This window comes from Chiloscyllium plagiosum, unplaced genomic scaffold, assembly GCF_037043375.1.
Source record: "Chiloscyllium plagiosum isolate Xiang-an unplaced genomic scaffold, Cpla_swu_hap1 HiC_scaffold_34, whole genome shotgun sequence".
Classification (NCBI taxonomy): Eukaryota; Metazoa; Chordata; class Chondrichthyes; order Orectolobiformes; family Hemiscylliidae; genus Chiloscyllium; species Chiloscyllium plagiosum.
In genome coordinates, this window is record NW_028270172.1 from 27,875,770 (window position 1) to 27,902,947 (window position 27,178).

A 27,178-nucleotide genomic window follows, 5' to 3' on the forward strand; every position below is an offset into this window, starting at 1 on the left:
GAGACCGAGGTTCACCTGCCTCTCTTCCAACCTAACTTACTGCATCAGGTGCTCCCGATGTAGAGACTAAACATAAACTTAGGGAATAGTTTGCCGAGCATCTCAGCCAAGACCACAGGGACCGACTGGACCTCCCAGTCACTGCCCATTTTAATTCCCCTTCCAACTCCCTTTTGGACATGACCATCCTTGGCCTCCTTCATTGCCACAGTGAACCAAACCAAACCAAACCAACCTACAGCCCAGCGGACTCAACATTGAGTTTCCAATCTCAAATAACCTCCCTTCCCATCTCCCAACTCCCTTCCACTGCTCCCTGCCATCAACGGGATTCATTCCTCCCATTGACCAACCAGGTCGTACCTCCTATCTGTCTTCACCTATCCCTACTTCACCACCCTGTGCCCGCTGCCCCTTTATCTGCAGCTCCCCCCGCAGTCCTAAAGAAAGGTTACACCCGAAACGTTGACCTCTCCACCTCCTAATGCTACCTGGCTTGCTGTGTTCTTCCAGCCTCCTACCTGTCGACTATGGATTTTAAGGCAGAATTGCCCCAGTCCTATGAAGGCAGATTTGAAAGTGAGACCAGGAGCATTGTTGGACATTAATGTATTCTATCAGTAGTCTGATATGATTCTTCTGAAGGGTAATCTTGTTAGAAGCAGGTGAAAACATAATTTGTTATTTCCATGTAGCAATCGGCTGTCAATTGGGACAAATTGAAAGTTGAGTTAGGGAGAGGCAGGAGAGCTGTGTGTATGTCTGTGTGTGTTGGATGAAGTGAGACATATCTGGGATTTTTACAGCATGGAGACCACCTTCAGTGAAATCATCCCACAGTCCGTACCATAAACCCGTGCGGGGTAAGGACTGTGAAAAAGTCTTGATGTCTACAAGTACACAGTCAAACATAGGCCTTCTTTCATTGCATTTAAAGGCAATTCAGGATGTCATAGCAGTTCTGCAATCAGTCCCACACATTACTCAGATGGTTGAGGTGCTGATATTGGCAAGTGGCAGTAACATTGTGGAGCATGATCGTGCTATGCTCTCTCAGGATGACAGCCTTTATCTTCCCACCACTGGCACTCCACCAGTTCCTTGCTGTTGGTTAGCCAGTCCAGACTGCTGTCAATGCTGGTGAGATAGTGCAGTCCATGTCTGGGTCTTTTAGAATTCACCGTCCTTCTCCTGCACTGAAAGTCAGCAGCTCCCCATCAAGGACAGTAGCACGATTACAAGCAAAGGTGCACGGAAGATTCACCCCCTAGGTGAAAATGATTAATCATGCTTGTAACAATACCACATGCTTGGATTCTAAATTATGTCTGGAGTTTTGTTTTATGTGGATTGTTACTTTTGTATTGTGGCTAACTGTGATGGCGGGTAGCAGCAGGAAGGTGAGGTATGCATCTCAGTGAAATGGGGGTTGTGTTTGCTGTTACTGAATCGCAGTTTAACAAGTTGTTCATAAACGTCTAGGCTGACCCCTGGATGACGTATATAAAACTGACAGATTTTGTTATTTGATCCAAATAATTGTATCAGGCTTGGAATGTGCATTATTTATGTATTTTTTTAGTGCCTCATATTACATTATTTGCACATCCGTAAATCACATCCCTTTTAATATGAATATTCCATGGTATTGTTGGTGGGTGCATAAATGTCTCTGCAGTTTAGTGTCAAATACACCAAGCATTGTGATGGAAGCAAAGTTCAATAAAATTTGACCAGCCTCGTGATGCTGCTGAAACCAATACCATGGAGGAATGAGGCTTTCATACCCGAGAGACAGTAAGGACCATCACTACCATTGCTAGTGAAATACAGATAAAGGATGAACTTTGGGTTAATGCTTGAAAAGAAATGAAAATAGTGGTTGCTGGCTGTGTACATTGCCAGTGTAATATCAGACCAAAAGGACATCACTTTTAATTGCTAGTCTGTGCTGAGCTGATCTCTGGTGCCACATTTTACCCCAATGGTACAAGGGAACAACTGAGTGGTCAGTAACAGGATCAGCTGATATTTTCATTCTCCCAGCAATAAAGAATGGGAATTCTGTGTTGGCAACTGATTATGTTTATATCCTCAGCAACATCAAATCCCACAACCACAAACCTAGACCCAGTGCACCTTCTGAGGGGAACAGTGGCCTAGTGGTACCATCATTTGGCTATTAACTCAGAGACCCTGGGAACCTGGGCTCGACTCCTATCATGACAGATGGTGGAACTTGTTTTTCCATTGAATTCAATCTGGAGTTAGGAGTCTGATGATGACCATAAATCTGTTGTCCGCTGTCAGGAGGAAACCCCATCTGGTTCACTAATGTCCTTTTGGGAAGGAAATGGCTATCCTTACCTGATCTAGCTAACGGGTGACTCCAGAGCCACAGCAATATGGTTGACTCATAACTGCCTTCTGGGATGGGCAATGAATGCTGGCCTGGCCAGCGATGCATTCATTCCCATGGATGAATACCAAAAAATCAGTGTCACCCCTAGCTGCTCCAACACTTACCATCAGAAACAAATTCAAAACTCTTATTGAGAAATAGGGCTATCTGAGCCTTTGTCATGCTGTAAAATGAACAATTATATTGGCAGTTAATTGTTTCATGATATGCTGGAAATCCCATCCAATTTTAAACATACAGTTTAAAGTACACATTGATAATTTATCTTCAAGAATCAGTTATTCCTAAATTAGTTTTTGTTTTTAGTAATTATGAATTAGGCAACCACTTTACTCAATACTTTTGTATTGTTGAAAACAAAGAAATACTGGAGAGCACAGCAGGTCAGGTAGCACACATAGAGAGAGAGCAAGCTAATGTTTCAAGCCTTGATGATTCTTCATGAGATCTGATATGAAGCTCTGATGAAGAGTCAGCGAGACACAAAACATTAGCTTGCTCGCTTTCCATGGGTGCAGCCAGACCTGCTGTGATCTCCAGCCTTCTTTTTGTTTTGAGTACAGTTCCAGCATCTGCAGGAACATCCTCCTACCTTCTACATTAATTGCAGGACAGGGTCCATCTGGAACCAAAGGCCTTCTGGGAATAGATGGTGACACTAATCATAAAGAAAAACATATAAGTTTCATTATTTAACATCTATTTAGTGTAGAAAATATAGAATCCCTACAGTGCGAAACAAGACATTCTGCTCATCGTATCCACACTGACTCTCTGAAAAGCATCCCACCCAGATCCAATCCCCTGCCCTATCCCTGTAACCCTGCATTTCCCATGGCTAACCCACCTAACCTACACATTCCTGAACATTATGGGCAATTTTGCATGGCCAATCCACCTAACCTGCACATCTTTGGACTGTGGGAGGAAACTGGATCAGCCGGAGGAAACCCACGCAGACATGGAGAGAACATGTAAACTCCACACAGATAGTCATCTGAAGTTGGAATCAAACCTGGATCCCTGGTGCAGTGAGGCAGGAGTGCTAATCACTGAGCTACTGTGCCACCCTTGTTCACTACCAAAAAAAAGTGAGGGTGTGAAGATCTGAAACAAAAACAGAAATTACGAGAGAAATTCAGGTGGTCTGGCAGCATTTGTGGGGAAAAAGCAGAGTCAACACTTTGAGTCCCAGTGGTCCTTCTTCAGGACTGATAATAGCGAGCAAAAGGTGGTATTTATACAAATGACATAAACTGAAATGCAGACTGGGTGACCGCTTAGTGGATTAGCTACATGCGGTCCATCAAATTTACACGCAGCTTCCAGTTGCCTGGCATCACTGTGTTCCCTGGCCAACGTTTCTGCTGCAGTGCTCCAGCGAGGCTCAGTGCAAGCTGGAAGAATAGTGTCTCATTTTCTGCTTGGAGACCCAGCATCCTTCAGGACACAATATTAAATTCAATAATTTTAAAGCCTGAACACTTCCTTCCATGCCCTTTACCTGCCCCCAGGCTCTGTCATAACATGACCATAAAACCATTGCTGACTGTTAGAAAAGCCCATCTGATTCACTCATGTCCTTTAGGGAAGGACACTGCTGGCCTGCTTGTGACTCCAGACCAACAGCAATGAGGTTGATTCTCGACTGGCCTCTGGACAATAAATACTGACCAGCCAGTGATGTCCACATCCCTTGAATGAATTAGAACAAAGACATGGACTGCTTTTAGCACCGCCAACATAGTTTCACTAATGTATTGTTCCCCATTATTAGCTTTTCTGCTTTTCTTCTTTCCTGGCTTACTATTAACCATCTCTCTCTCTCTCTCTCTCTCATTATTTGCTCACTTTACCCCACCAACCCACCTCCCAGTATAAATCTTTCCTTGGCTCTTATTAGCTCTAAAGAAGGGTCACTGGACTCAAAACTGCTTGCTCACCCCAGATGCTGCCAGATCTTCTATGTTTCTCCAGTAATTTCTGTTTATGTTCACCAGTGAAATGGATATAGCAGATATTATACGGTTGTCTTCCTTTTGGATTACAGGAACAAATTATTAACGTGAAGGAATGGTGGGATCAAAGAAAAAGTGCTTATTAGGATCAGTAGGTGTTCAACTAGGTTTTTAATAATCTAACTTTTCTAACTATTTACTCAACTGTAGTGGGGCACTCTTCTTCAATTTAAATGGATACTCTGAGTACAAAGTATAAGGAAATTGCCCAGTGGAATATTCAATTTCCAGGGTAGTTCCTTCCAAGTTTGTTACTGCAGGGTTTTCACAGGATCCCAACGCCCAACACCCTCCTACACTTCAGAAACAATTATCTGGCTATTGGAAAACTCAGTCCTATTCTGAATGAATGAGACATCAGAAAACATTTATAATATTCCTCTCTCACTGTTATATGGTAGACATTAAATTTCAAAAAAACTCTTATTGTTTCAATTCATTCCTTCTTTGTAGCCCAACAACTCTTTAATTAGTGAAGATTTGGAGAAGCTGGTGTTGGACTGGGGTGTACAAAGTTAAAAATCACACAACACCAGGTTATAGTCCAACAGGTTTGTGTGCTTCCAATTAAACGTGGTGTTGTGTGATTTTTTAACCTTAAATAGTGAACTTTTACACCATAATCATTTGATGTTCTTTGGACAACAGCAGCCACTGTATATTCTTACACAGCGAATTGATTCAAAGCAATACAAAGGCCTTCGCAACGGCAAATCATTCCGGTCTGAGTGAAAGTGAAGTAATTTGGGTTTTACCTGCTGGTGGTTTGGTCACTTCCACCTTTAGAAATTCTTGTATATTTTGGACTGTTTTAGTTAAATCCACTGCTAAATTTGTAAAACCAATAAAGTTATCCCTCTTGACAACGAATGGAGCATTTCCAAGATAGGCAACCTTTTGTAGTTCGCTTAAGTCTGAATTCTTTACACCAATGACAAAAGCTATCACTCCGTCATTTCTTAAAGAAGTAGAAGAAATTTCAACATCATCATTCGATGGTGCAGATGTAATTAATACTGCAATCTGGGGGATGCCTTCATTTTTTCGACTTCCAGCGTCGGCTGTGAAGTAAGATTTATGCAGAAAATCCAAAGCCAGGCCTGTTTTTAGTGATGTTCCACCTTTATACTGGAACCTCCTCTTTAGGTAATTCAATACATCCTTCTTCGTTCTCAATGTATTGAAAGTAAACTCCACTTGTGCATCATGACTGTACTGAGCAAGCCCAATTCTGTGTGCATCTTTTCCTATGTTCAGCCTTGTCACAGTTTTTAAGATAAGAGCCCGTGCCTGTTTAAATGCTTGGGGTCCCATATTTTGAGATCCATCGACCAAAAATGCAATATCAGCAAAAGTTTCAGCATGAACTGTGAATTTGGGAAAAAGAAGATAATGTCAAAAACGAAACCAAAACATCTCCAGTCTCATTAAGTCTCATCAATCTTCAAATTCACATTCTTCAGGCACCTAATTCCATGAATTTACTCCTTGTAATCTACATTTAAAGTTTATACTGACATTCCACCTTTATACTGGAACCTGTTCTTTTTAGCATGTTAACTGCCTTGACCTCAAATCCTCAATTAGATAGAATTTCAGAAATTGTGAGAGAAGCTCAATTGAATGCTCAAACTGTAACTATGTGGTGATTAGAAGACAGAATTCTGGGTGAAAAAAACAGTACTGATAATTAACACTAGCTTTCTCACAATCTCTAGGAACACAGGAGCAATAGACCGCGGAGCAAAAGTAAACCATTCAGCTGTTTGAGTCAAGAGTGTGTGATGCTGGAAAAGCACAGCGGGTCATGCAGCATCTGAGGAGCAGGCGAATCGACGTTTCAGGCAGAAGCCCTTCATCAGGCTCCTGCCCGAAACGTCAGTTCTCCTGCTCCTCGGATGCTGCCTGACCTGCTCTGCTTTTCCAGCACCACACTCTCGACTCTGATCTCCAGCATCTGCAGTCCTCACTAGCTGTTTGACCTACTCCATAAAATCATGTTCTATTTGGTTGTGGTTCTAACTCCACTTTCTTTTCTGACTCCATAATCCTTGACTTACCAATCTAACAAAAAGCTAACTAATTCAGTCTTGAATAAATTAAATAATACAGCATCCACTGCTTTCAGGGGAGATGGTGTCATTGTGGTAATGTCACTGGAATATTAACCTAGAGGCTAATGCTGTGGAGTCACAGGAACATAACCATGGCAGCTAGTGAGATTTACACTCTATTAATAATATGAGAGTTGAAATCTTGTCCTACGGGTAGTGACCAATTGTTATCAATTGTTATAAAACGCATCTGCTTCACTAATGCACTTCAGGGATGTAAATGGGCTGACCTTTGGTGATTTGACCTATATGTGACTTCAGACCACAGCTGAGAAGGTAACATTAACTGTCTTTGAAATGGATTAGATTAGATTCCCTATAGTGTGGAAACAGACCCTTTGGCGCAACAAGTCCACACCAACCCTCGGAAGCGTAACACATCCAGACTCATTCCCCAAAATTTATCCCTGACTAATGCACCTATCACTATGGGCAATTTAGCATGGCCAATTCACCGAACCTGCATATCTTTGGACTGTGAGAGGAAACCCACACAGACATGGGGACAATGTGCAAACTCCACACAGACAGTCAGCTGAGGCCAGAATCAAACCCAGGTCCCTGGTGCTGTGAGACAGCAGTGCTAACCACTGAGCCATCGTGCTGCCATGGCTGGGCAAGGTACTCTGTTTCAGTGTGATTAGGGATAGACAACATTCAACACTGCCCCACTCTGTATATACTTAAAAAATTAAGAAATGAGAATTTCACATATTAACAAACTTCTGAAAGAAAACAAAAATCTATGAGAGCTGTTATACTTAAACTGTGTTCCCTATTTCTGATTACAAGAACCTCTACAAGAGGAAATATATTCTCAATGTCCAACACATCAGGCTTCTTCAGGATCCCACACATTTTAGTTAGATCACCTTTCATTCTTCACTGCAATTCCTATTGTAATAGATTGAGGTCTGCACTTCTGTGAATGAACAGCTCAATCCCTCAGAAAATAACCAGACATTATGTATTGCATGTATAAGATGGTAAGAAAAGGCATCTTATCTTTAGCCTTACAGACCAATGTTCTAATTCTGTTATCTCATAACCCTTCCAGATTTAAGGAGTTATGGAAGATTATAACCAACGCCTTCACTATCTCAGAAAACACTTGGAAGCAGGATATCTGCTCCTCATTCTTCCAGAGGCTCTCAACATCTGCTTTTATGCAATTTGATATAGTCTACTCCTGATAGTTTGATACTTTTTTAAGCAAAACAATTTAAATAATATTTAATTTAAGCAATTATATTAAAATGGCAACGTAGCCTCTTTATGGGCAACACAAATTGGAATTAAGCAACTTTATATGTACACTGTGTGGACACTTTTGAGATAGTATTTTCAGTGCTATTTTTTATGTGATATTTTATTACATTAAGTTGGGATGTCTCCTTGCTTTGGACAGACTGACAGCCCAGTCTGAATTCCCATCTCAAAGTTTGGCTGGGTTTGCAGGAAAAGAATTGGCTGCCCTAGAATGCTTTGATAGCAAATATCTGTAACATTTTAGGCTCTTAGTTAATCAGCAATCAAGCAGGGAATGAATAAATTGTCATCAGGTGAGTAGGAAACTGCATAGAATGCTAAAGCTAGGTGTGTCAGGGCGGACCGAGAACTGGAAGGGGCATGGGGTGGACCGAGAACCGGAAGGTGGGTAGGGGCGGGGGCTTGCTGGGTCTGTATTGTCTGCACTTTTGTATGTAACGGTATTGTCTAATGTATAAATGTCATTGTCACTGTCTTGTCACATGTGGAACTGGGATTTGAGGTTTGTCCTCCTCTCCCTGTAAAATGGTTGAACGGTAGGGTTCGGGGCCTAGCTTTGCTGCTCCTCTCCCTTGTAAAACTGCTGTCTTTTGTGTACAGCTGTCAATGTTTTTTGTAAACTGTTTTGTAATTTGTTTAATAAAATAAAAAAAAATAGAATGCTAAAGCTGACCTAATTTCCATCAGAACAAAATAAAAAGCTTTTGGTATAAAATACATAGGAGTGGTTAGAAGGAACCCAATTGAGAACCTCAGGGCAATTCTCTGCAGTACTTGTTTAACCAGTTAGGAAATACTCTTAACAGAGATATAAGATGAATACATAGAACATTAAGCATTTTCATTTCCATAATCGAATGTTCCTCTGAATTCAGTGATTTCCATAACTGAATGCATAACTGAAAAGAAGCACCACTACAATTTCTTATTATTTAAGTATAAAACTTAAGGTGCCAACTTGAGAATACTTTGCTTAGTGTAAGTCAAAATATTTAAGTACCATGTTGCTGAGTGCTGATAAGATACAGATACATTGTCAGAAGAAATGAGGTCACTGGTGTTTCAAACAGCCCCATGTTGGCAGTAGTTCCAAGTGCTTTCCCTGTGAATAATATAAAGAAAATTATTAAGTATGTTATGTAGCTCATAATTTCTTTCTGTATTGTTATAGTTAAATGCATGGATATATGAAATAGAAACAGAGATAGGCCACTTGGCCCTTCAAGTCTTCTCCACCATTCAAATAGATCATGACTGACTGGATTAATGCATATTCCTGAAGAAGGGCTTATGCCCGAAACGTCGATTCTCCTGGATGCTGCCTGACCTGCTGCGCTTTTCCAGCAACACATTTTCAGCTCTGATCTCTAGCATCTGCAGACCTCACTTTCTCCTCCCTAATGCACATTCCCACTAACTCCTGCCAACCTTTCACTTCCCTTGCTGATCAAAAATCTATGTTTTAACAATAATATTAGATTTCCTAATTGCTTGTTGTAACTAACCTTTTGTGATTCATGTACTGGTAAGCAGATCCCTCTCCATCTCAGAGCTTTGTAACCTCTCAGCATTTAAATAACGTTTCTTTCTTTTTCTTATTGTTGAAAGGTGCAAGTTTACATTTTCCCACAATATGCTATATTTGCCAGATCTTTGTCTACTCATTTTATCTACATCACTTCATTATATCCTCTTCACAGCTTACTTTTATACTGGCTTTACTGTCAGCAGAAAATTTAATATCTGTACTTCAGTCTCTCCATCCAAGTCACCTATGTAAATGTGAAGTTGAGACTCCAGCACTAATCCCTGTAGTAGATGATGTGTTAGATAACAAATCTTGTAACCATGTCAATATGTTACCCCCTACCCCTTTTGTTTTCTTTTCCATTTCCTTCCAGAATATTTTTGGTGGCACCTTATTAAATGTCTTCTCGAAATCCAAATATAGTACTTTCACTGGTTCCCCTATATCTTCAGAACATGCTGCTTCCCCAAACAATGCCAATTAATTGGTTTAACAGTATTTCCCTTTTATAAAATCATATTGACTGCCTGATTAACTTGAATGTTTCTGGATGCTCTGCTATAATAATTTTGATAATAACTCTGGCATATATTAATCGAACTGAGCTTAATTTTCTATTTCCTGTCTTCTTCCCTTTTGAAATAAATAAGTTACATGTACTATTTTCTGTTTGAATAGAACCTTCCCCAAATCAAAGGTATTTTGGAAAATTGAAAGCAATGTATCAACTATCTCATTAGTTGCTTCCTTTAAGACTTGAGGATGAAGGAGTTCAGGAGTCAGGAACTCAATGGCATGCAGCTTCAACACTTTGCTAAGTCTCACTGGTTATTGTAATTTTCCTGAGTTCCTCTCTCCCTTCTATTTTCTGATTTACAGCTATTTCTGAGATGTTATCTCAAGTGAAGACTGGTAAATTGAACAGGTATTATCCATCTGCCATCTCATTATTTTCTATTATTAATTCCTCAGAACTAATGTTCACTTTGTTAGCTCTTTTCCTTTTCAAATATTAGTGGCTCACTGGTCAGCACTGCTGCCTCACAGCACCAGGGATCCAGATTCAATTCCACCTTTGAGTGACTGTGTGGAATTTGCATGTTCTCCCCGGGTCTGTGTGGACTTCCTCCAGTTTCCTCCCACAGTCCAAAGATGTGCAGGTTAGGTGACTTGACCATGCTAAATTGCCCATAGTGTCCAGTGGTGCATAGGCTAAGAGGACTAGCCATAGGAAATGTGGGTTTACAGGGATATGGTGGGGAGCTGGGTCTAGGTGGGATGCTCTAGGTCTAGGGGGGTCGGTGTGGACTTGATAGGCTGAATGGCCTGCTTCCATACTGTCAGGATTCTATGATCAAATTCTAACTATCTGTTTTTTATATTTCTACATAGCTTTCTCCTATAACTTTCCTGTAATTTTTCCTCCAAATTAATCTCCAAATTAATTTTCTTTTAATACTCTGTCCCTTCATGTTTTCCTAGTGCTCTGTCCATCCTAAATGACCTAAAGCTCCTATTATCAGGTCCTAATCTGCATTATCAACAGCCTTATCTCTGTAATGCTATCAGATTACACTTACTTCTATTTGTGCTATCACCTGTTTTATTCCGAATGTACCATGTATTCACATAGAGTATGATTGGAATATATAAAGTCACGCACTCCTGAAATACAGAATGAGTTGTTTTAGTTATAATCTTGTTTGTTTTAAGAAGGTTGTTTAAAAGATGTGTATAATATTGCTTTGCTGTTAGATTGCACTGAATCTGTCACATATTAGCAAATATAAGAATTAAAGACTGTGATGTGAGTTGAAAATGTGGTGTTACTCTGAATCAGGGATTCTCAAAGCCCCAGTATGGTTATGAGTTTTGGGGTTCAAAGTTTTGTGGGTTCCAAATGATCAATAGCTGTTGTAGAGCTCTGGTTGGTTTCCGAAAGTTGCAAGGGGCCTTTAAGTCCTAGGATGAAAATGGGACTGGTGGTGTAGGTGCTAGGTCACTTTAATTCCTGAGCCTCAGTTCTGTATACTGGACCAGACCACTGTCACCAAGACTTGAGGATCTGGGAGATTAGTTCCAGGTTTTGGGATAAGTGGTTAAACATGCAGCTGATCATGAATAGAGAAAAACCTGGGGCCCTGGAGTTCCTCGCAAGGATCAGAGGTATACTTCTGCTCCTCATAACCCACAACAAAATCATTTTGTTTGAAAATATCCTGAACCCTTTAGCCTTATCCTTGGTCTGAACTCCCTTTGCAATTAGTGCTCCTGTGGGGGGTAATCATCAAATATGATTGTCAATTGCTAAAATAGATTTGGGATCTGACTGACAACATTAGAAATAAGCATTTGAATTTTAATTAAATTCTCACTTCCCTGGCATGGAAGATCCCTCTGCTGCCCAGTTGTAATGATATTCTTGTGTTATCTAAATGCAACATATATGGGATTTGCTAATTCTGTTTACTTTAACATCACTCATAGATTTATTTACAGCTGAACTATATTATGTATGATAAATAGTAATGCCTTGACCCAGTTTGTGCATTGAATACTGCTGTGCAGAAAGCCTGTGGGCCTGTGATTTACATTCGGGTATTTGACTAAAACAGATTACACCATAAAGGGTAACACTTCATCTCTATTTTTCCAAAGTTAGCTCTTGTAAACTACAAGTCAAAACACATAACCATGGGGACTAGATGATTTAGATAGGGATTATAAAATTTACAAATAGAGTAGTTCAAGAGTCCATATATTGATTTGGCAGCTTCCCAACTTCTTGCGATCTGATATATTGCAGCCATCTGGATAAGTGGATTTTGTTCTTGGCTGTTCTTGGTCTGCAGTCATTAGTATGTTCACAGTTGTCAGGGTGTGTCCTCATTCAATATGCTCAATTGGCATACTAAACATTTGTCTATTCTGGCTTCTAGTCCTCCTCAGTGTTGTTCCATACAGTATTATGATTTCATTTAATGTGGGGTATGATACTGATCTTTTGACTTTTGTGTATTTGGGGTGGTTTCACACATACACCACCTTTATTATGCCTTGTCCATCACCTTGGAGAATTTGAACAGCTCGTGGTGATGTCATTCTCACTGCTGGCATTAGGAACCCCATAACCAGAAATGCAGCTTTGAGATGTAACATGGCAGCATGAAACTCGTCTTTCTTTGTACCACCCTTCAGGATGAGTGACTTCATGGTGCAAACCATTCACTTGGTGACGTTGTTTGACATAGGGTAACACTTTGAGGCTGTCACATGGTTCATGCCCAATTTGGCGCACACGTATCCCTGAATTGATATAGTTCCATTGCATTGTATGTGTACCAAAGTAAGGTATTGTATGCAATTAATTTCACAGTTGTCTGCTTCGTCATTGAGTTCCAACAATTCTGATGCGTGTCTTTCAGAATTTGGACTGTGGGATATTTGCTGTATCTTCAATGTCAATCTTGGTTTGAGTGTGTAAGTTACCAATTTTCTCTGGAAAAATAATACTGATTTTGGTAAACGTTTCTAATTGGTTGACTTCATCAACACAATGCAATCCACTTGCAATGTAAAAAATCGGTTCATCACCTGGTTGCAATTTGTTCAAATCTGGTTCTTGGCTTGAGTGTAGGTGAAAGTGGGTACTGCAGATGCTGGAGATTAGAGTCAAGATTAGAGTAGTGCTGGAAAAGCACAGCAGGTCAGGCAGCATCCAAAGAGCCAGGAAATCGACATTTCGGGCAAAAGCCCTTCATCAGGAATGAGGCCTCATTCTTGATGAAGGGCTTTAACCTGAAATGTCGATTTTCCTGCTCCTCGGATGCTGCCTGACGTGCTGTGCTTTTCCAGCACTACTCTAATCTTGACTCTTGACTTGAGTCTGTCTAACTGTGAACTGTGTATATTAGCTTAGGATTATGTAGGTAATTACATTCAGTGCTGCTATTGCCAGACTGCTGTGCCTGTCTTCTGTTGGTTACGCCCTTTTGTAGCCTATGACTGCATCGTTGGTAGAGGATTTCTGATATAGGCAGACCAGTTTGGACCCCACACATTGCACAGATGTTGGAATGTAGCTTAGCTTCATGGTGGGTGAATGGCCATGTTTTCTGCCTTCTGCTAACAGTGAATCAATGCTATGACCTTTTCTTTTTATCAAAGAGATTCTTTTGCAATGCTTCAATAACTGATTCAAGATGGCGCTGACACTCGGCAACTCTTTGCGAGCTCTCTGCAGTCGATGTTATTCTCATATTTTTTACAATCATTATCTTGCTTTTGTGCACCTCCTGTGCAGCCATAAACTTGCATTCTCACTCTGTCGAAATACCCAAAGTTCTGTATATCCTTGTAAGTTATAATCTGCCTGTACTGCTCACAAAACAAAACTTTTCACTGCACTTAGGTACACGTGACAACAACGAATCAAAGCAAATAGGTGTTGAGGCAGTCACCAATTCCATTATCTGCTCCAATAATCTGAAAAGTCACAATTTTTACCCTTGTTATGACACTAACTGAAAGATTGAGCAATTGGATACCTTGGCTTTTGCCCAGTTCATCAGTTCTAAGCAATGAATTCTAAAATTGACTCTTGTATGCAATTAGTCTTCTTGGACTTTCCATAACCTTGCAGGATCTCTGTGGTCCTCTAGATAATCCTAAAGTATTAACGTGGTACAAACCCTCATTACCAACTGTTGTCAGTATTGTCCCAGCTTGTTTAACCAGTTCTGAAGCTGTTTGGTCCATGAAGCATTGTGGAATCCCTTGTTTAAAAATATGAACTCGGACAGTAAATTTGTAACTTTCCAGTTCCATTCTTCTTCAGTCTGATTGTCTTTTCACTTATATTTAACTTTGTGCACTCCTCTGTGCTTTCAGCAATTTGTTTCCCCTTTTGTTTTGGCTTGATTGTTTGTTTTAAGTATGCTTTTGGGTGTTCCTGAATGCAGTTTGCTTTTTTTTTCTGTTATTTGTACTTTGGCATGTTTTATTTTAGTCCAGCACAAGATTGATGCCTGTTAGGCATTCAAATTTGAAATAATGTTTGAATAGGATGGGCTTGAATCAGCTGTTGCCTGTATGAACATGGCCAACTCAGAAATATCGTTTCTCTCTGGGAACATCTGGATTGCTGTTATATTTTATTTCCTGCTGCTTCCCTTGGCCTTTAGGTTTGTAAGGCTGGTTCCGTCTTTCGTGTGCTTTTGAATGAAAAGTCATCCCAGGGGCATACCATGTAACAATATTCTGAAGTCAAAAAGTAACACAAGATAGGTATGCCAATTTAGAATAGATGTAGAATCCCTACAGTGTAGAAACAGGCCCTTCGGCCCAACAAGTCCACACCGACCATCCGAAGAGTAACCCACCCAGACCTATTCCCTGACATTTACCCCAGACTTCTTTTCCTTGAAGATTTTTGGTGGGCTTATCTACAGCTAAACTAAATCTGCAGCACAGAGTAATCTCCAAATATAGCCTGTGCCTCAACTGTTGCAATGCAGAGAGCCTGGAGCCTGTGTCCATGTGACAACGTTCAGGCGCTTGTCTTGTTTGTATGTTGATCTCTTAAAGGGCCATCGCCCCAAAGATGGTAATACATTTGCAGCCAGCCTGTCAAATGACACAGGTTATGAGCTAACCAATAAAGATTCAGTGACCAGGTTGCTGCAAGAATTTCCATGCACACCCCACCTCATTCCGATAGCCATTTTAGAGTTTGGATTTTGTTTTAGTGGGAAGTGGGTTTTCATCTATATGTATGAGGGGGTTTAATAACTAAATTTATCAGTCTATTTGGAGCTTTGATTTTAAAACCACTTTGTTAGAGATCAGGAGTATGATTCCATGGGAATTTAATTATAAAGGAAGACTCAGGTAATGTTCTGGAGAACTCAGGTTCAAATTCTGCTATGGTTGTTGATGGAATTTGAATTCAATAAAGCTCTGGAATTAAGATTCTAATGACGCCCATGAACTGATTGTTGAAAAAACCCATCTGGTTCACTGATCTCCTTCAGGGAATTAAACTGTCGTCCTTACTTGGTCTGGCCTAAACGTGGCTCTAGATCCACTACAATGTGGTTGACTCTTAACTGCCCTCTGGGTAATTAGGAATGGGCAATAAATGCTGTCCTAGCCAGTGATGCCCTTATGCTGTGAACGAATATGAAAAAATTATCAGGCTTTAACAGCCACAATGAAACTTTCAGATTTTTTTTGTAGAAGTGGAGTTAAATAATTTTGTGATATTTAGCCCAGCATTCTGAAAGTATGTTGGTCCTTTGCAGCATTTCTGTACAACTTTGTTAGTAAAAGATTGACAAGGACAATGGAACCATTCCTTTGTAAATAATTGTAAGGATTAGCGCAATATGTTGATTGGGGCAAGGGTTTTCTGCTCAGCTTAATAGTTGAAGAGAGGGCTGTCTCTTTATTTGTTGTGGAGTAAAACCAATCAAATGTGATAAAATCAGTTGCCTTTCAGATCTCCTTGACTTCTCTCCTTCTTCCTTCTGTTGTTGAGACAAGTGGAAAGGCTGCTAAGTTACAGTTACTGAATGTTTTTCCTCATGGGGCCATCATGAGAAGTCCTATTCTCAGGGCACATTTATGCAAGAGATTGTATGTAACAACTATTATAGAGTCATAGAGAGGTATAGCACTGAAACAGACCCTATGGTCCAACTCGTCCATGCCAACCAGATACCATAACCTAATCTAGTCCCATTTGTCAGCACTTGGCCCATATACCTCTAAACCATATACCCATCCAGATGTCTTTTAAATGTTGTAATTGTACCAGCTAACACCACTTCCTCTGGCAGCTCATTCCATACATGCACCACCCTCTGTGTGAAAACGTTGCCCCTTAGGTCTCTTCTTTATCTTTCTCCTCTCACCCTGAACCTATGCCCTCTAGTTCTGGACTCCCCCACTCCAGCGAAAAACATCTTGTCTATTTTCCTACCCATGCCCCTCATGATTTTATAAACCTTTATAAGGTCACCCTTCCGCCTCCGCTGCTCCAGAGAAAACAGCCCCAGCCTATTCAGCCTCTGCCAATAGCTCAAACCGTCCAACCATGGCAACATCCTTGTAAATCTTTTCTGAACTCTTTCAAGTTTCACAACATCCTTTCGATAGGAAGGAGACCAGAATTGCATGCAATATTCCAAAAGTGGCCTAACCAACATCCTGTACAGCCGTAACATGATCTCTCAACTTTTATACTCAATGCTCTGACCAATAAAGGAATGCATACCAAACGTTGTCTTCACTATCATATCTACCTGCGACTCTACTTTTGAAGAGCTATGAACCTGCACTCCAAGATATCTTTGTGGGAATACTTATATTAAGACTATTATGTCCTGCCACCCACTACCCACCAGACTTCAAGTCAATCCTGATCTATGTATGCAAAAGGAATATGTATCCACAATACCAGTGATATGACCCATAATACCTGACATGGATCTCATTCTACCTTCAAACTCCACCAGTGGAGACAGTAAAGATTGGAAGAGAAGTAATGCTACAATGTCTTGGGATGAAGTTTCTTACTTGACTATAGAATGCAAATAATTCAAGACTGCTTTATGTTTGGCATGATACAAGCCAAGATTCTTCTCTTAGTTCACAGATTTGGCATATTGTTGCGTTCGTGAGCTGAAGGACGTGGAGGATTTCTGACTAATTACATCATGCCTCATTACCTCATTATCTCCATTAATTTCCTACTGGAAGGGGAGGCCAGCAGGAGGTGAAAGTATCTTTTACCTGGCCCAACTTCCAATAGAAATTCATCATGCATCTTGGCTAGGGAAGAACTCTGGCAGAGCAGAAACTGTTCTGTTACCACAAAATGACATTCTGGAATTTCCAGATCATTTTACAATTAGACTGAAGTCTTACAATGAACATTTCAAGCTCATATATTTAATTTCTAATAAAGTTTGCACCAAGTATCTAGAATTACTCACATCACAAATTACTCTATCCATAACTTTATCCAGATTATTAGCAGCTATAGTTAATAACCCTAACATATTGACATTAAATATACAAGTTACAGAGCATCCGTTTTTAATATGGGGAATTCCATGGACATTACAGCCTCTGATTTCCTTCATTATGCTCTTGACAAAACATCCACTATAGCAATTTTTTTTCCAGGCACTTAAATGATTTGTAAATCATACGGTTAATGAGTTAAACTCCACCAAAACAAACAATTTCTTATCCCAGAATGTTTCCAAAAATAATGCAAATGATTATGATTCATATAAATAATGGTTTATTCTACATAGTTGGTGGTGCATAATTTAAAATATGCATATAGTGGTGGCATAGTTGTTAGCACTGCTGCCTCACAGTGCCAGGGATCCCAGTTCGAATCCACCCTCCATTAACTGTCTGTGTGGAGTTTGCACATTCTCCTCTGGTCTGCGTGGGTTTCCTCCGGGTGCTCTGGTTTCCTCCCACAATCCAAAGATGTGCAGGTTAGGTGATTTGGCCATGCTAAATTGTCCCATAGCGTTCAGAGATGTGTAGGTTAGGTGCATTAGTGAGGGGTAAGTGTAGAGTAATACGGTAGGGGAATTGGTCTGGGTGGGTTAATCTTCGGAGGGTCAGTGTGGACTTGTTGGGCCAAATGGCCTATTTCCACACTGAAGGGATTCTATGATCATGAAAATGATGAAGAGCCAACACTAGATTGAATGTTTCCTCCTTAACCATTGAATATTTTTGTTGATGCTCAGTTTATTTGAAAAGTAACTGACAGGGCGTTTGATCTCTATCTCATCGTCCTGCAGTAAAACATCCCCTACATCAATATCACTGGCACCAACAGCAGATTTAAATGCCTTTTCATAATTAGGTGTGACTGAGACTGGTGCAGTTGTCAACACTGCTTTCAAGTTTTCAAGATAACTCTGACATTCTTACCTGTGGCCCAGTTTTCTGCTTGTCTTCAGCAAATGTGTTGAAGGTACCTCAACAGTGCTGAAGTTCAGAAGGAATTTCAGGTAAAATGCATCCCTGCCAACATATCGCAAAATTTCACATTTTGTTTTAGACACAGGAAAATCCAAAATGCCTTTATTTCCTTAGGTACCACTTGGCCTTGTTCCACAATCTGGTTGAAATGTGTTCCCGACGTGTGTGTGGCAAGTCTGGCAGCATTTGACCACATCTTTACGTAACTCTGGCCAATAAAAATGTTTTAAAACCTTAAACTGTATTTTCTTAACAGCTAAATGACCTGCCTTTAGAATTTTGTGGGCACCCATAAAAGTTCATTGTGATACTCAAAGGGAACGAAGACCTGATGATTACTTCCTATTTCCTAAAAGGCTGGTATTCGAGTTAGTCTCCATTTCCCCATTCGGACTTCATTATCCAAATAATAACACTTAGGGTTGGATTCTGATTTGATTTCTGAGTAGGCTGTTTGAAATGACTGTTTCATAAGACTATATGGTATATGAGCTGAATTAGCCATTTGGACCATTGAGTCACTCCACCAATCGTGGCTGATATGCTTCTCAACCCCATTTTCCTGCCTTTTCATTGTAACCCTTGATCCCCTTATCAATCAGGAACCTAGCTATCCCTATCTTACATACATTCCATGATTTTGATGCTGCAGCCTGCTGCAGCTATGAATTCCACAGATTAATCACCCTCGGGCTGAAGAAATTCCCCTTCATCTCTGTTATAAAGGGTTGTCCCTTCACTCTGAGACTGTGTCCTCAGGTCCTAGTCTCTCCTACCAGTGGAAACACCTTCTCCATGGCTACTCAATCCAGGCCTTTCAGTGTTCTGCAAGTTTCAATCAGATTCCACCCCCATTCTTCTAATCTGTACGGAGTATGGATTTCAACTGGTCCTCTTATGACAAACTCTTCGTCCCAGGATCATTCTAGAAAATCTCCTCTGGACCTCCTCAAAAGCCAGCACATCCTTCTGTGGATATTGTCCACAACTGCTCACAATATTCCAAATGCAGTCTGATCAGAGCCTTATATAGCCACAGTAGTATACTTCTGCTCTTGTATTCTAGCCTTCCTGAAATGAATGCACAAACAGACACTCACACAGACACACATTCATACACTCTCTCTCCCAGACACTCAACTCCATTCCCCCACCCCCACCCCCATACACATGCACACATACACATACAAGTTTGTGGGGTGAATTTGTACTTGCACAGTTACATTGCACTTTGCTCAAAAACTGCATGAATCCATGTAAGATTCTGTTAATTCATTTTTTAGATTAGAATCCATCTAAACATTATGGCTGTACAGACAGCTGCACAGAGGAGTGCTAATACCCAATACATTCTCTGGGCTGACACCAATTGTTAAAGTTCACTTGAGAATGTAACTTTTTAAGAAAAAGTTTTGCAATTTACATATGAAAAGTGAAACTAACATTGTCATTCTTACAGATGAGAGACTTAACTAACAATCAAGGTTTTTTTCAATGTATAATTTCAGTTACATCACACTGTAAACTTTTGCTATAAATTCTGTGTCTTACAATCTTATACTCCACAACCACGTGATGAAGGAGCAGTGATCCGAAAGCTAGTGCTTCCAAATAAACCTGTTAGACTATAACCTGGTGTTGTGTGATTTTTAACTTTGTACACCCCAATCCAACACTGGCATCTCCATATCTATGTTGCATCTGTCTTCCTAATTGCCAACTGAACTTGCATATTAATCTTCAGGAAGTCCTGAGAACTCCCGTGTCTCTTTACGTTCAGAATTCCAAAATGTTTCCACATTTAGAGAATAATCTATGCTTCTATTCTTCCTATAAAAGTGCATAATCTCATACTTTCCCACTTCTTTGCCCACTCTCCTGACTTCTCCAAGTCCTTCTGCAGCTTCCCCACTTCCTCAACATTACCTGTCCCTCCAGCTATCATTGCGTTTTCTGCAAAATTAGCAAAAATGCCTTCTGTTTCTTCATCCAGATTGTTAATGTATAAAGTATATAGTTGTGGTCACAACACAGACCCCTGCAGAACTCTACTAATCACCAGCTGCCATCCTGAACAAGACATCCCCCCCATTCTGCCTTCTGCCAGTCAGCTAATCCTCTATCCCCATGCCAATATCATACCTCTAAACTATGGGCTCTCACAAAAATTAGCAGCCTCTTGTCAAAGGCCTTCTGCAAATCCAAGTAGATCACCTTCACTGGCTCTCCTTTGTCTAACTTGCTCATTACCACCTCAAAGATTTCTAACAGAGAGGCCAGACCTGACTTCCCCTTGACAAAGCTGTAGGCGAAAGTGGGTATTGCAGATGCTGGAGATTAGAGTTGAGATTAGAGTGGAGCTGGAAAAGCACAGCAGGTCAGGCAGCATCCAGGTAGCAGGAAAATCGGCATTTCGGGCAAAAGCCTTTCATCAGGAATGAGTCTGGGGGCCTTGGGACCAGGTTCCCAGCCTCATTCCTGATGAAGGGCTTTTTGCCTGAAACATCTATTTTCCTTATATTTAAATCCTATCTAACCTGCTGTGCTTTTCCAGCACTGCTGTAATTCTGACTTGACAAAGCTGTGCTGACTCAGCCCTGTTTTACAATGCACTTTCCAAGTACTCCACAATCGCATCCCTATTGATGGATCCTAAAATGTTATCAATGGCAGAGATCAGGAAAATTAGCCTATAGTATCTTGTCTTCTGCCTCCGTCCCTCCTTAAACTGAGGTGTTACATTAGCCATCTTCCAGCTTATTTGTACTTCCCTGACTACAGTGTTTCATGAAAGATCACCATCAATGCCTCTACAGTCTCCTCAGCTATCTCTTGCAAAACGCTAGGATATAGTCTACGTGGTCCAAGTGATTTATCCACTTCTTAGCCTTTCAGCTTTCCCAGCACCTTCTCCTTTGTAACAAAAACAGAATTACTGGAAAAGCTCAGCAGGTCTGGCTACATCTGTGAAGAGAAATCAAAGTTAACATTTCATGTCCAGTGTAACATTCTGGTCACTAGACCAGAAACATTAATTTTGAGTTGTCTTCGCAGATGCTCCCAGACCTGCTGAACTTTTCCAGCAACTTCTGTTTTTTTTTCTGATTTTCAGCATCTGCAGTTTTTTTGGTTTTTGCCTTCTCCTCAGTGATGGCCAAGACACTCACTCCTGTCTGCTGACTGTCTTGAAGTTCTGGTGTGCTGCTAGTATCTTCCATCACGAAGACTGATGCAAAGTATCTATTCAGTTCCTCCACTTTCTTTGCTCCCCATTCCTCCTTCTCCAACCTCATTTTCCAGCAGTCCAATGTCCTCTCTTGCTCCTCTCTTACCATTTAAGTATCTAAAAAATCTTTTGCTATCTTCTTTTACATTGCTAGTTAGCTTACCCTCATATTTCATCTTCTTTCTTATTGCTCTCTTATTTCATCTTATTGTTTTTTTAGTTATCCTCTGCTGGTTTTTAAAGGTTTCCCAATCCTCTGGGTTCCCACTAATCTTCACCACATTGGATGCAATTCTTTTGCTTTTATGCTGTCCCTGGCTTCCTTTGTCAGCCATGGTTGTCTTATCCACTCCTTAGTGTGGTTCTTCCTTCTCGGGATGAATGTCTGCTGTTCCTCCCACGTTACCTCCAGAAACTCCTGCTCCACTGTCTTCCCTGTTAGGCTCCCGATCCAATCAACTCTGGCCAGCTGCTCCCACATGGTCTTTGTAGTTAACTTTATTCAGCTGTAATACCGTTCCACCTCATTCCAGCTTCTTCCCCTCAAACTGCAAGAGTGAATTCTATCTCATATTATGGTCACCGTCACCTAGGGGTTCCTTCACCTTAAGCGCTCTCTTCACGTCATTACAAATCACAAAATCCAGAATTGCCTGTTCCCTAGTAGGCTCTACCATAAGCTGGTCCCTAAAGTCGTCTCATAGATATTCCAAAAATCCCTTTTCTTGAGATCAGCTGCCAAACTGATTTTCCCAGTCCCCCTGCATATCGAAGATCCCATGGTAATTGTACTAGTATTGTACGATAATTGTGCGAGGGTGGCACAGTGGTTAGCACTGCTGCCTCACCGTGCCAAAGACCCGGGTTCAATTCCCGCCTCAGGCAACTGTCTGTGTGGAGTTTGCACATTCTCCTCGTGTCTGCGTGGGTTTCTTCCGGCTGCTCCGGTTTCCTTCCACAGTTCAAAAATGTGCAGATTAGGTGAATTGGGCGTACTAAATTGCCCGTTGTGTTAGGTGAAGGGGTAAATATAGGGGAATGGGTCTAGGTGGATTGCTCTTCGGAGGGTCGGTGTTGGGCCGAAGGGCCTATTTCCACACTGTAAGTAATCTAATCTCTTTTTCTGATGTGCTTTTTCTATCTTCTGATTTATTTTCTCCCCACATCCTGATTACTACTAGGAGGTCTATAATCCCCATCAGGGCCTTTTTGTCCTTTACGACTCCTCAACTTTACCCAGCCAGGTTCTATGAGAAAGTGAGGACTACAGATGCTGGAGATCAGAGTTGAAGAGTGTAGTGCTGGAAAAGCACAGCCAGTCAGGCAGCATCCAAGGATCAGGAGAGTCGACATTTCGAGAGCAAGCCCTTCATCAGGAGCATTCGAACTCTTCGAACCCATCCAGGTTCTATGCTTTCTGATTCTATATCAGCTCTTGCTATTGATTTACTTTCATTTCTTACTAACAAGGCAACCACACCCTTTCTGACCATTTTCCTGTCATTTTGATAAGGTGTGTATCTTTTGGATATTTCGTTCCCAGCCTGATCCACTTTCAGGCCTGATTCTCACAATATCGTACCTACTAATTTTAATCTGTACTGAAAGCTCCTTCACCTTGTTTCATATACTGCATGCATTTAAGTACAACACCCTCAGTCCTGCATTAACTACCCTCTTTCCGTATAGTTGTCCCCTTATCTGCTGTATCTGAAATGGGATTCCTGGCTCTTTCCATACTCTCTGCCTGATTACCTGTTCTGGAAACTTTTATGGCTTTTGCAGACACCTCACCCCCTCGACTTTTTCCTCAATTTTCCTCGCAACTGAACCCACCATCCCACTGTTCAAGTTGAAGCCCTATCCACAGCCCTGATTAGCAATTCTTCTCCAAATCTCTTTCTTTCTTTTCTATTAAAGAAGATTGGCTAAATATATCAGCCTTGTTTTCTTCATTTTATTCCTTTTTAATTAAATTTTCAAAAATTGTGACAGCTACCTGAATTACTAAAGCATCTGTGGTTTTGTTCCGTAGAAGGGTCACTTAACCTGGAAAGTTAACTTTGCTTTCTCTCCACAGATCCTCTCAGATGTGTTGACTTTCTTCAGCAATTTATGTTGTTGATACTGAAGCATCACCCTGTTTCATGGAATCCAGTTCCCCTTGACTAACTCTATGGGCTTGGCATCGTGTTAAATTGCTGTCAAGAAACAAATATATTTTCCTCACTTTTCATTATCCTCTGGTTTTTTTCTCTTCTTTTAGTCTCATTTTAACTCGAAGCTTTTCATGTCTTCTTCTCTAATTCTAGTTCTTCTATCTCCATCTTAGCTAATTCAAGCTGTGACCTCAAGTTCAGGTTTCCCATCTTCCAATTCTAAATGTTGGAAAATCACTTGAAGCAGCTCCTCTTTACAAGAAAAAGAAAATGTCAGGACTGCAGATGCTGGCGATCAGAGTCAAGAGTGTGTTGCTGGAAAAGCACAGCAAGTCAGGCAGCATCTGAGGAGCAGGAGAATCGACGTTTCTGGCCCGAAACGTCAATTCTCCTGCTCCTCTGATGCTGCCTGACCTGCTGTGCTTTTCCAGCAACACACTCTCGACAACTCCTTACACGATCCTACCTTTACCTGTACCTTCAATGTATCAGCTAACTCAACCAGTTTAGCTTTAGTCCAAGATTTCAAATGTTACATAATTATTTCTTCCACTTTCTGAAAACTCTTAGCAACAATCAAAGCCATCTTCAAAATCCATGTGATAAACTTTACCACAAATGAATTGTTTTGTGTTCAGAATCTCTATGCACCCATTACTTTAAAAGGAAAGACACAGATCTCTCTTAAAACCAATGGACTCAAACTTCGTAAGAGCCCAGCTGATGATACGGTGAGATAAGATCATTATCTGAACTCTGGCTTAACACATCATATTTTGTTTTGCTCTATTTACTGTGGTGGTTTTCCATGGAGACAGTGAGAGTAATTCTAAAAATTTGGTTCTAGCAATAAAACCGAAGTTTGTTACACAAAAGAAATGAAGATGACATGAAAAAAACCAAGTTATTTAAATATAACACCAAATGAAACATTTTGAAACATATGGCAGTGCAACATCCCAGCTATCCCAATGCCATCAACGGACATTGTAGAGTTTGTTTTTTTCCCCTACTCTATCACATCTATGGGTTTGACTGAACTGTTTCTCTGAATTCCCAGTCTTGAACGCTTGGTAGCCTGTTTCCTTTAAATATGACCACTTCAACTTTCTTAGCTTCAGATAAACCATTCATGGTTTCACCAAATACTTCTCCTCTGGATTTCTCAACTAAAACCCTTAAACTGAGGTAACCTATTTCTTAACTGCTCTGAACTAAGTCCTTTCTCCAGGAAAAACTGTTCTTAAATCGAACCCAGCCATGCCTTCTATGAACTGAAACAAAAACGTTCCAATCTGTGAGCTTTTATTAATCAAAAAAAGCAACTATTATTTCTTCCAAATCAAATGAAAGCTGATGCCTTACAATGCTTTTCTCTTCAATCATAAAACGCTCATAATATAAACAAACTCATACTATTATTTCAGGAGAGTCCCAATCATCTAGTCTCTGACAAATAATGATTTAAAATTATGTCCCTGAAAATACCGACAAGAATTTATAAAACCTCCTCATATCTATAGTCTAAAATCAACATGCCACTAGTTCAAAATCCAAACATATATAATATATATTTATATAAATATTGAAGTGTTTGGATTTTATTATTATATATTAGGTATATATGAATCACATGCTTTACATTAGACTCACTATGTTTATTTTATTTACTTAGCTAATCAGTGATATTTAAAGAATTATAATTGCAGATGAGTGATTGGATTCATTGTTCTTTCTGTGTTGAAAGATACTCTCACAAGTTACATACTTCCTTCTCAAATTATAGAGCTATTTCAGCAATGGGTTTTTTCTTTCCTGCTCCCCTGAAGAATGTTAAAATTTATCCCCCCATTACATAACAATGTACATTTTCAACTTACCACCCACAGCCAAAACTAATGTGATTGTATGTGAAGATGTTACAAAGCATTAATGGCACCAGTTTATACTCAGAAGATATTTGCTGTGGTTGTGAACATTTGTTAATTTATCACTAATTTCTGATTCACTCTGGGTCACATTTTCACTTCTCAAAATGGTGTAGCATCCTGTCATTGCTTTTATTTAGTAAATGTGACTGAAGTGTACCTCCAGCCTTCTGAATTGTGTACTTTTTAAAAAACACATGTTTGAGATTTTTGCTTTAACAAGTGGTTGGCTGAACGTGTGGGTGATGAACTGGATTATTTTGGAAAGGTTTTTAAGAACAATTTGTTTTAATGAAAAACAGTCTGATCCTTTGATTAAAACCATGCAACTATTCAGATAAGTTGAAGATTAAAAAAAAATAACTATTTAGATAGCTTGAAGATAGAAATTCACTTTCTGTTTCAGGATTGCTGTAAAACAAATAAATCAAAGAGATACTGGCATAATTTTAATAAAGCAAATGCTGTATTTCAAATATGCAAAACAATTAAAAGTAAAGAATGCAGAAACCTCATAAAATGCCATTAAACTTATATAACACTGATGATTGATTCCAAAACACATTAGTTAACATTAAATTTTCCATTAAGCCACACTAATTTCCAAATGTAAAATATGGCACAGATTTCATAGTGGCTGAACTATTTGAAATCACATCTATGTAATTATTTATGTTTCTGATGCAAACGATTGGTATAATTACGGAATCTACTTAATATGCAATCTTAATATTCTTGAAAAATTTAACATTTGCTAACCAGTATTTTGTAATAGAACCTGCAATACTGAATTATTATTCATCAGTTTAGCAAAGAAAAAAACACTGTTCATGTACTGCTTACACTTCATGTTCAAACTGCATTGTGCCAGTACAAAAGGAAAGTACAACTTACCGTTCCAAACAATTTAGAGCTGCCCTGTTAGAGGAGATTCTGACAGTCTAAGCTAGGATTGCAACTTTCACATTAATAAAGATGTTAGAAGTCCCTCCTCTCTCTTCTCACTACCAATACTGGTGAGCATCTCCCAGTCACGGCAAGTCAGGACCAATTAACCCTTGAAATACTGACCAAATTTTAAATCCAAATGAACTTAAGTGGTGACTTAATGATAATAGGTATAATTATGAAGCGAGAGGAACCTGATGAGTCAAATAAAACCCAAATGATGTTCAGATTAATAACAATACTCTGCAAGTGTATATTTATGCTTCAATTTTACAATGCTATTCAGGACAGAGAGTTGAAAACCATCAGAGATAGAATCATAGATTACCTACAATGCAGAAAGAGGCCATTTAGCCCATCAATTCTACACCAACACTCTGAAGAGCATCCAACAGAAACCAAGCTCCCCTCTCATCAATCTAATGCCAGAACCACGGCTAATAAACTTAGCCTGCATATCCTTGGATACCATGGGCAATTTAACATGGCCAATCCACCTAACCTGCACATCTGGTGGGATGAAACCAGAACACCTGGGGAACCCCATGCAG

General features: G+C 40.0%; 1 protein-coding gene across 2 annotated transcripts in view; it reads right to left on the minus strand.

Moving 5' to 3' along the window:
• Positions 1 to 26,618, minus strand: part of LOC122564422 (collagen alpha-6(VI) chain-like) — a 139,790-nt gene extending 113,172 nt beyond the window's left edge. The window contains exons 1-4 of one of the 2 annotated variants that reach the window (XM_043719264.2): positions 26,574 to 26,618; positions 8,824 to 8,925; positions 5,196 to 5,807; positions 3,015 to 3,080 (exon numbers count right to left, since the gene is read on the minus strand). In XM_043719264.2, the coding sequence (XP_043575199.2) occupies positions 3,015 to 3,080; positions 5,196 to 5,807; positions 8,824 to 8,899 (754 nt within the window). In that variant the 5' untranslated portion in view covers positions 8,900 to 8,925; positions 26,574 to 26,618. Of the gene's footprint in view, positions 1 to 3,014; positions 3,081 to 5,195; positions 5,808 to 8,823; positions 8,926 to 10,931; positions 10,951 to 26,573 lie in introns of those variants that run through there. The other variant, XM_087978576.1, reaches the window with a different exon arrangement.
• Positions 26,619 to 27,178: the final 560 nt, after the last annotated feature.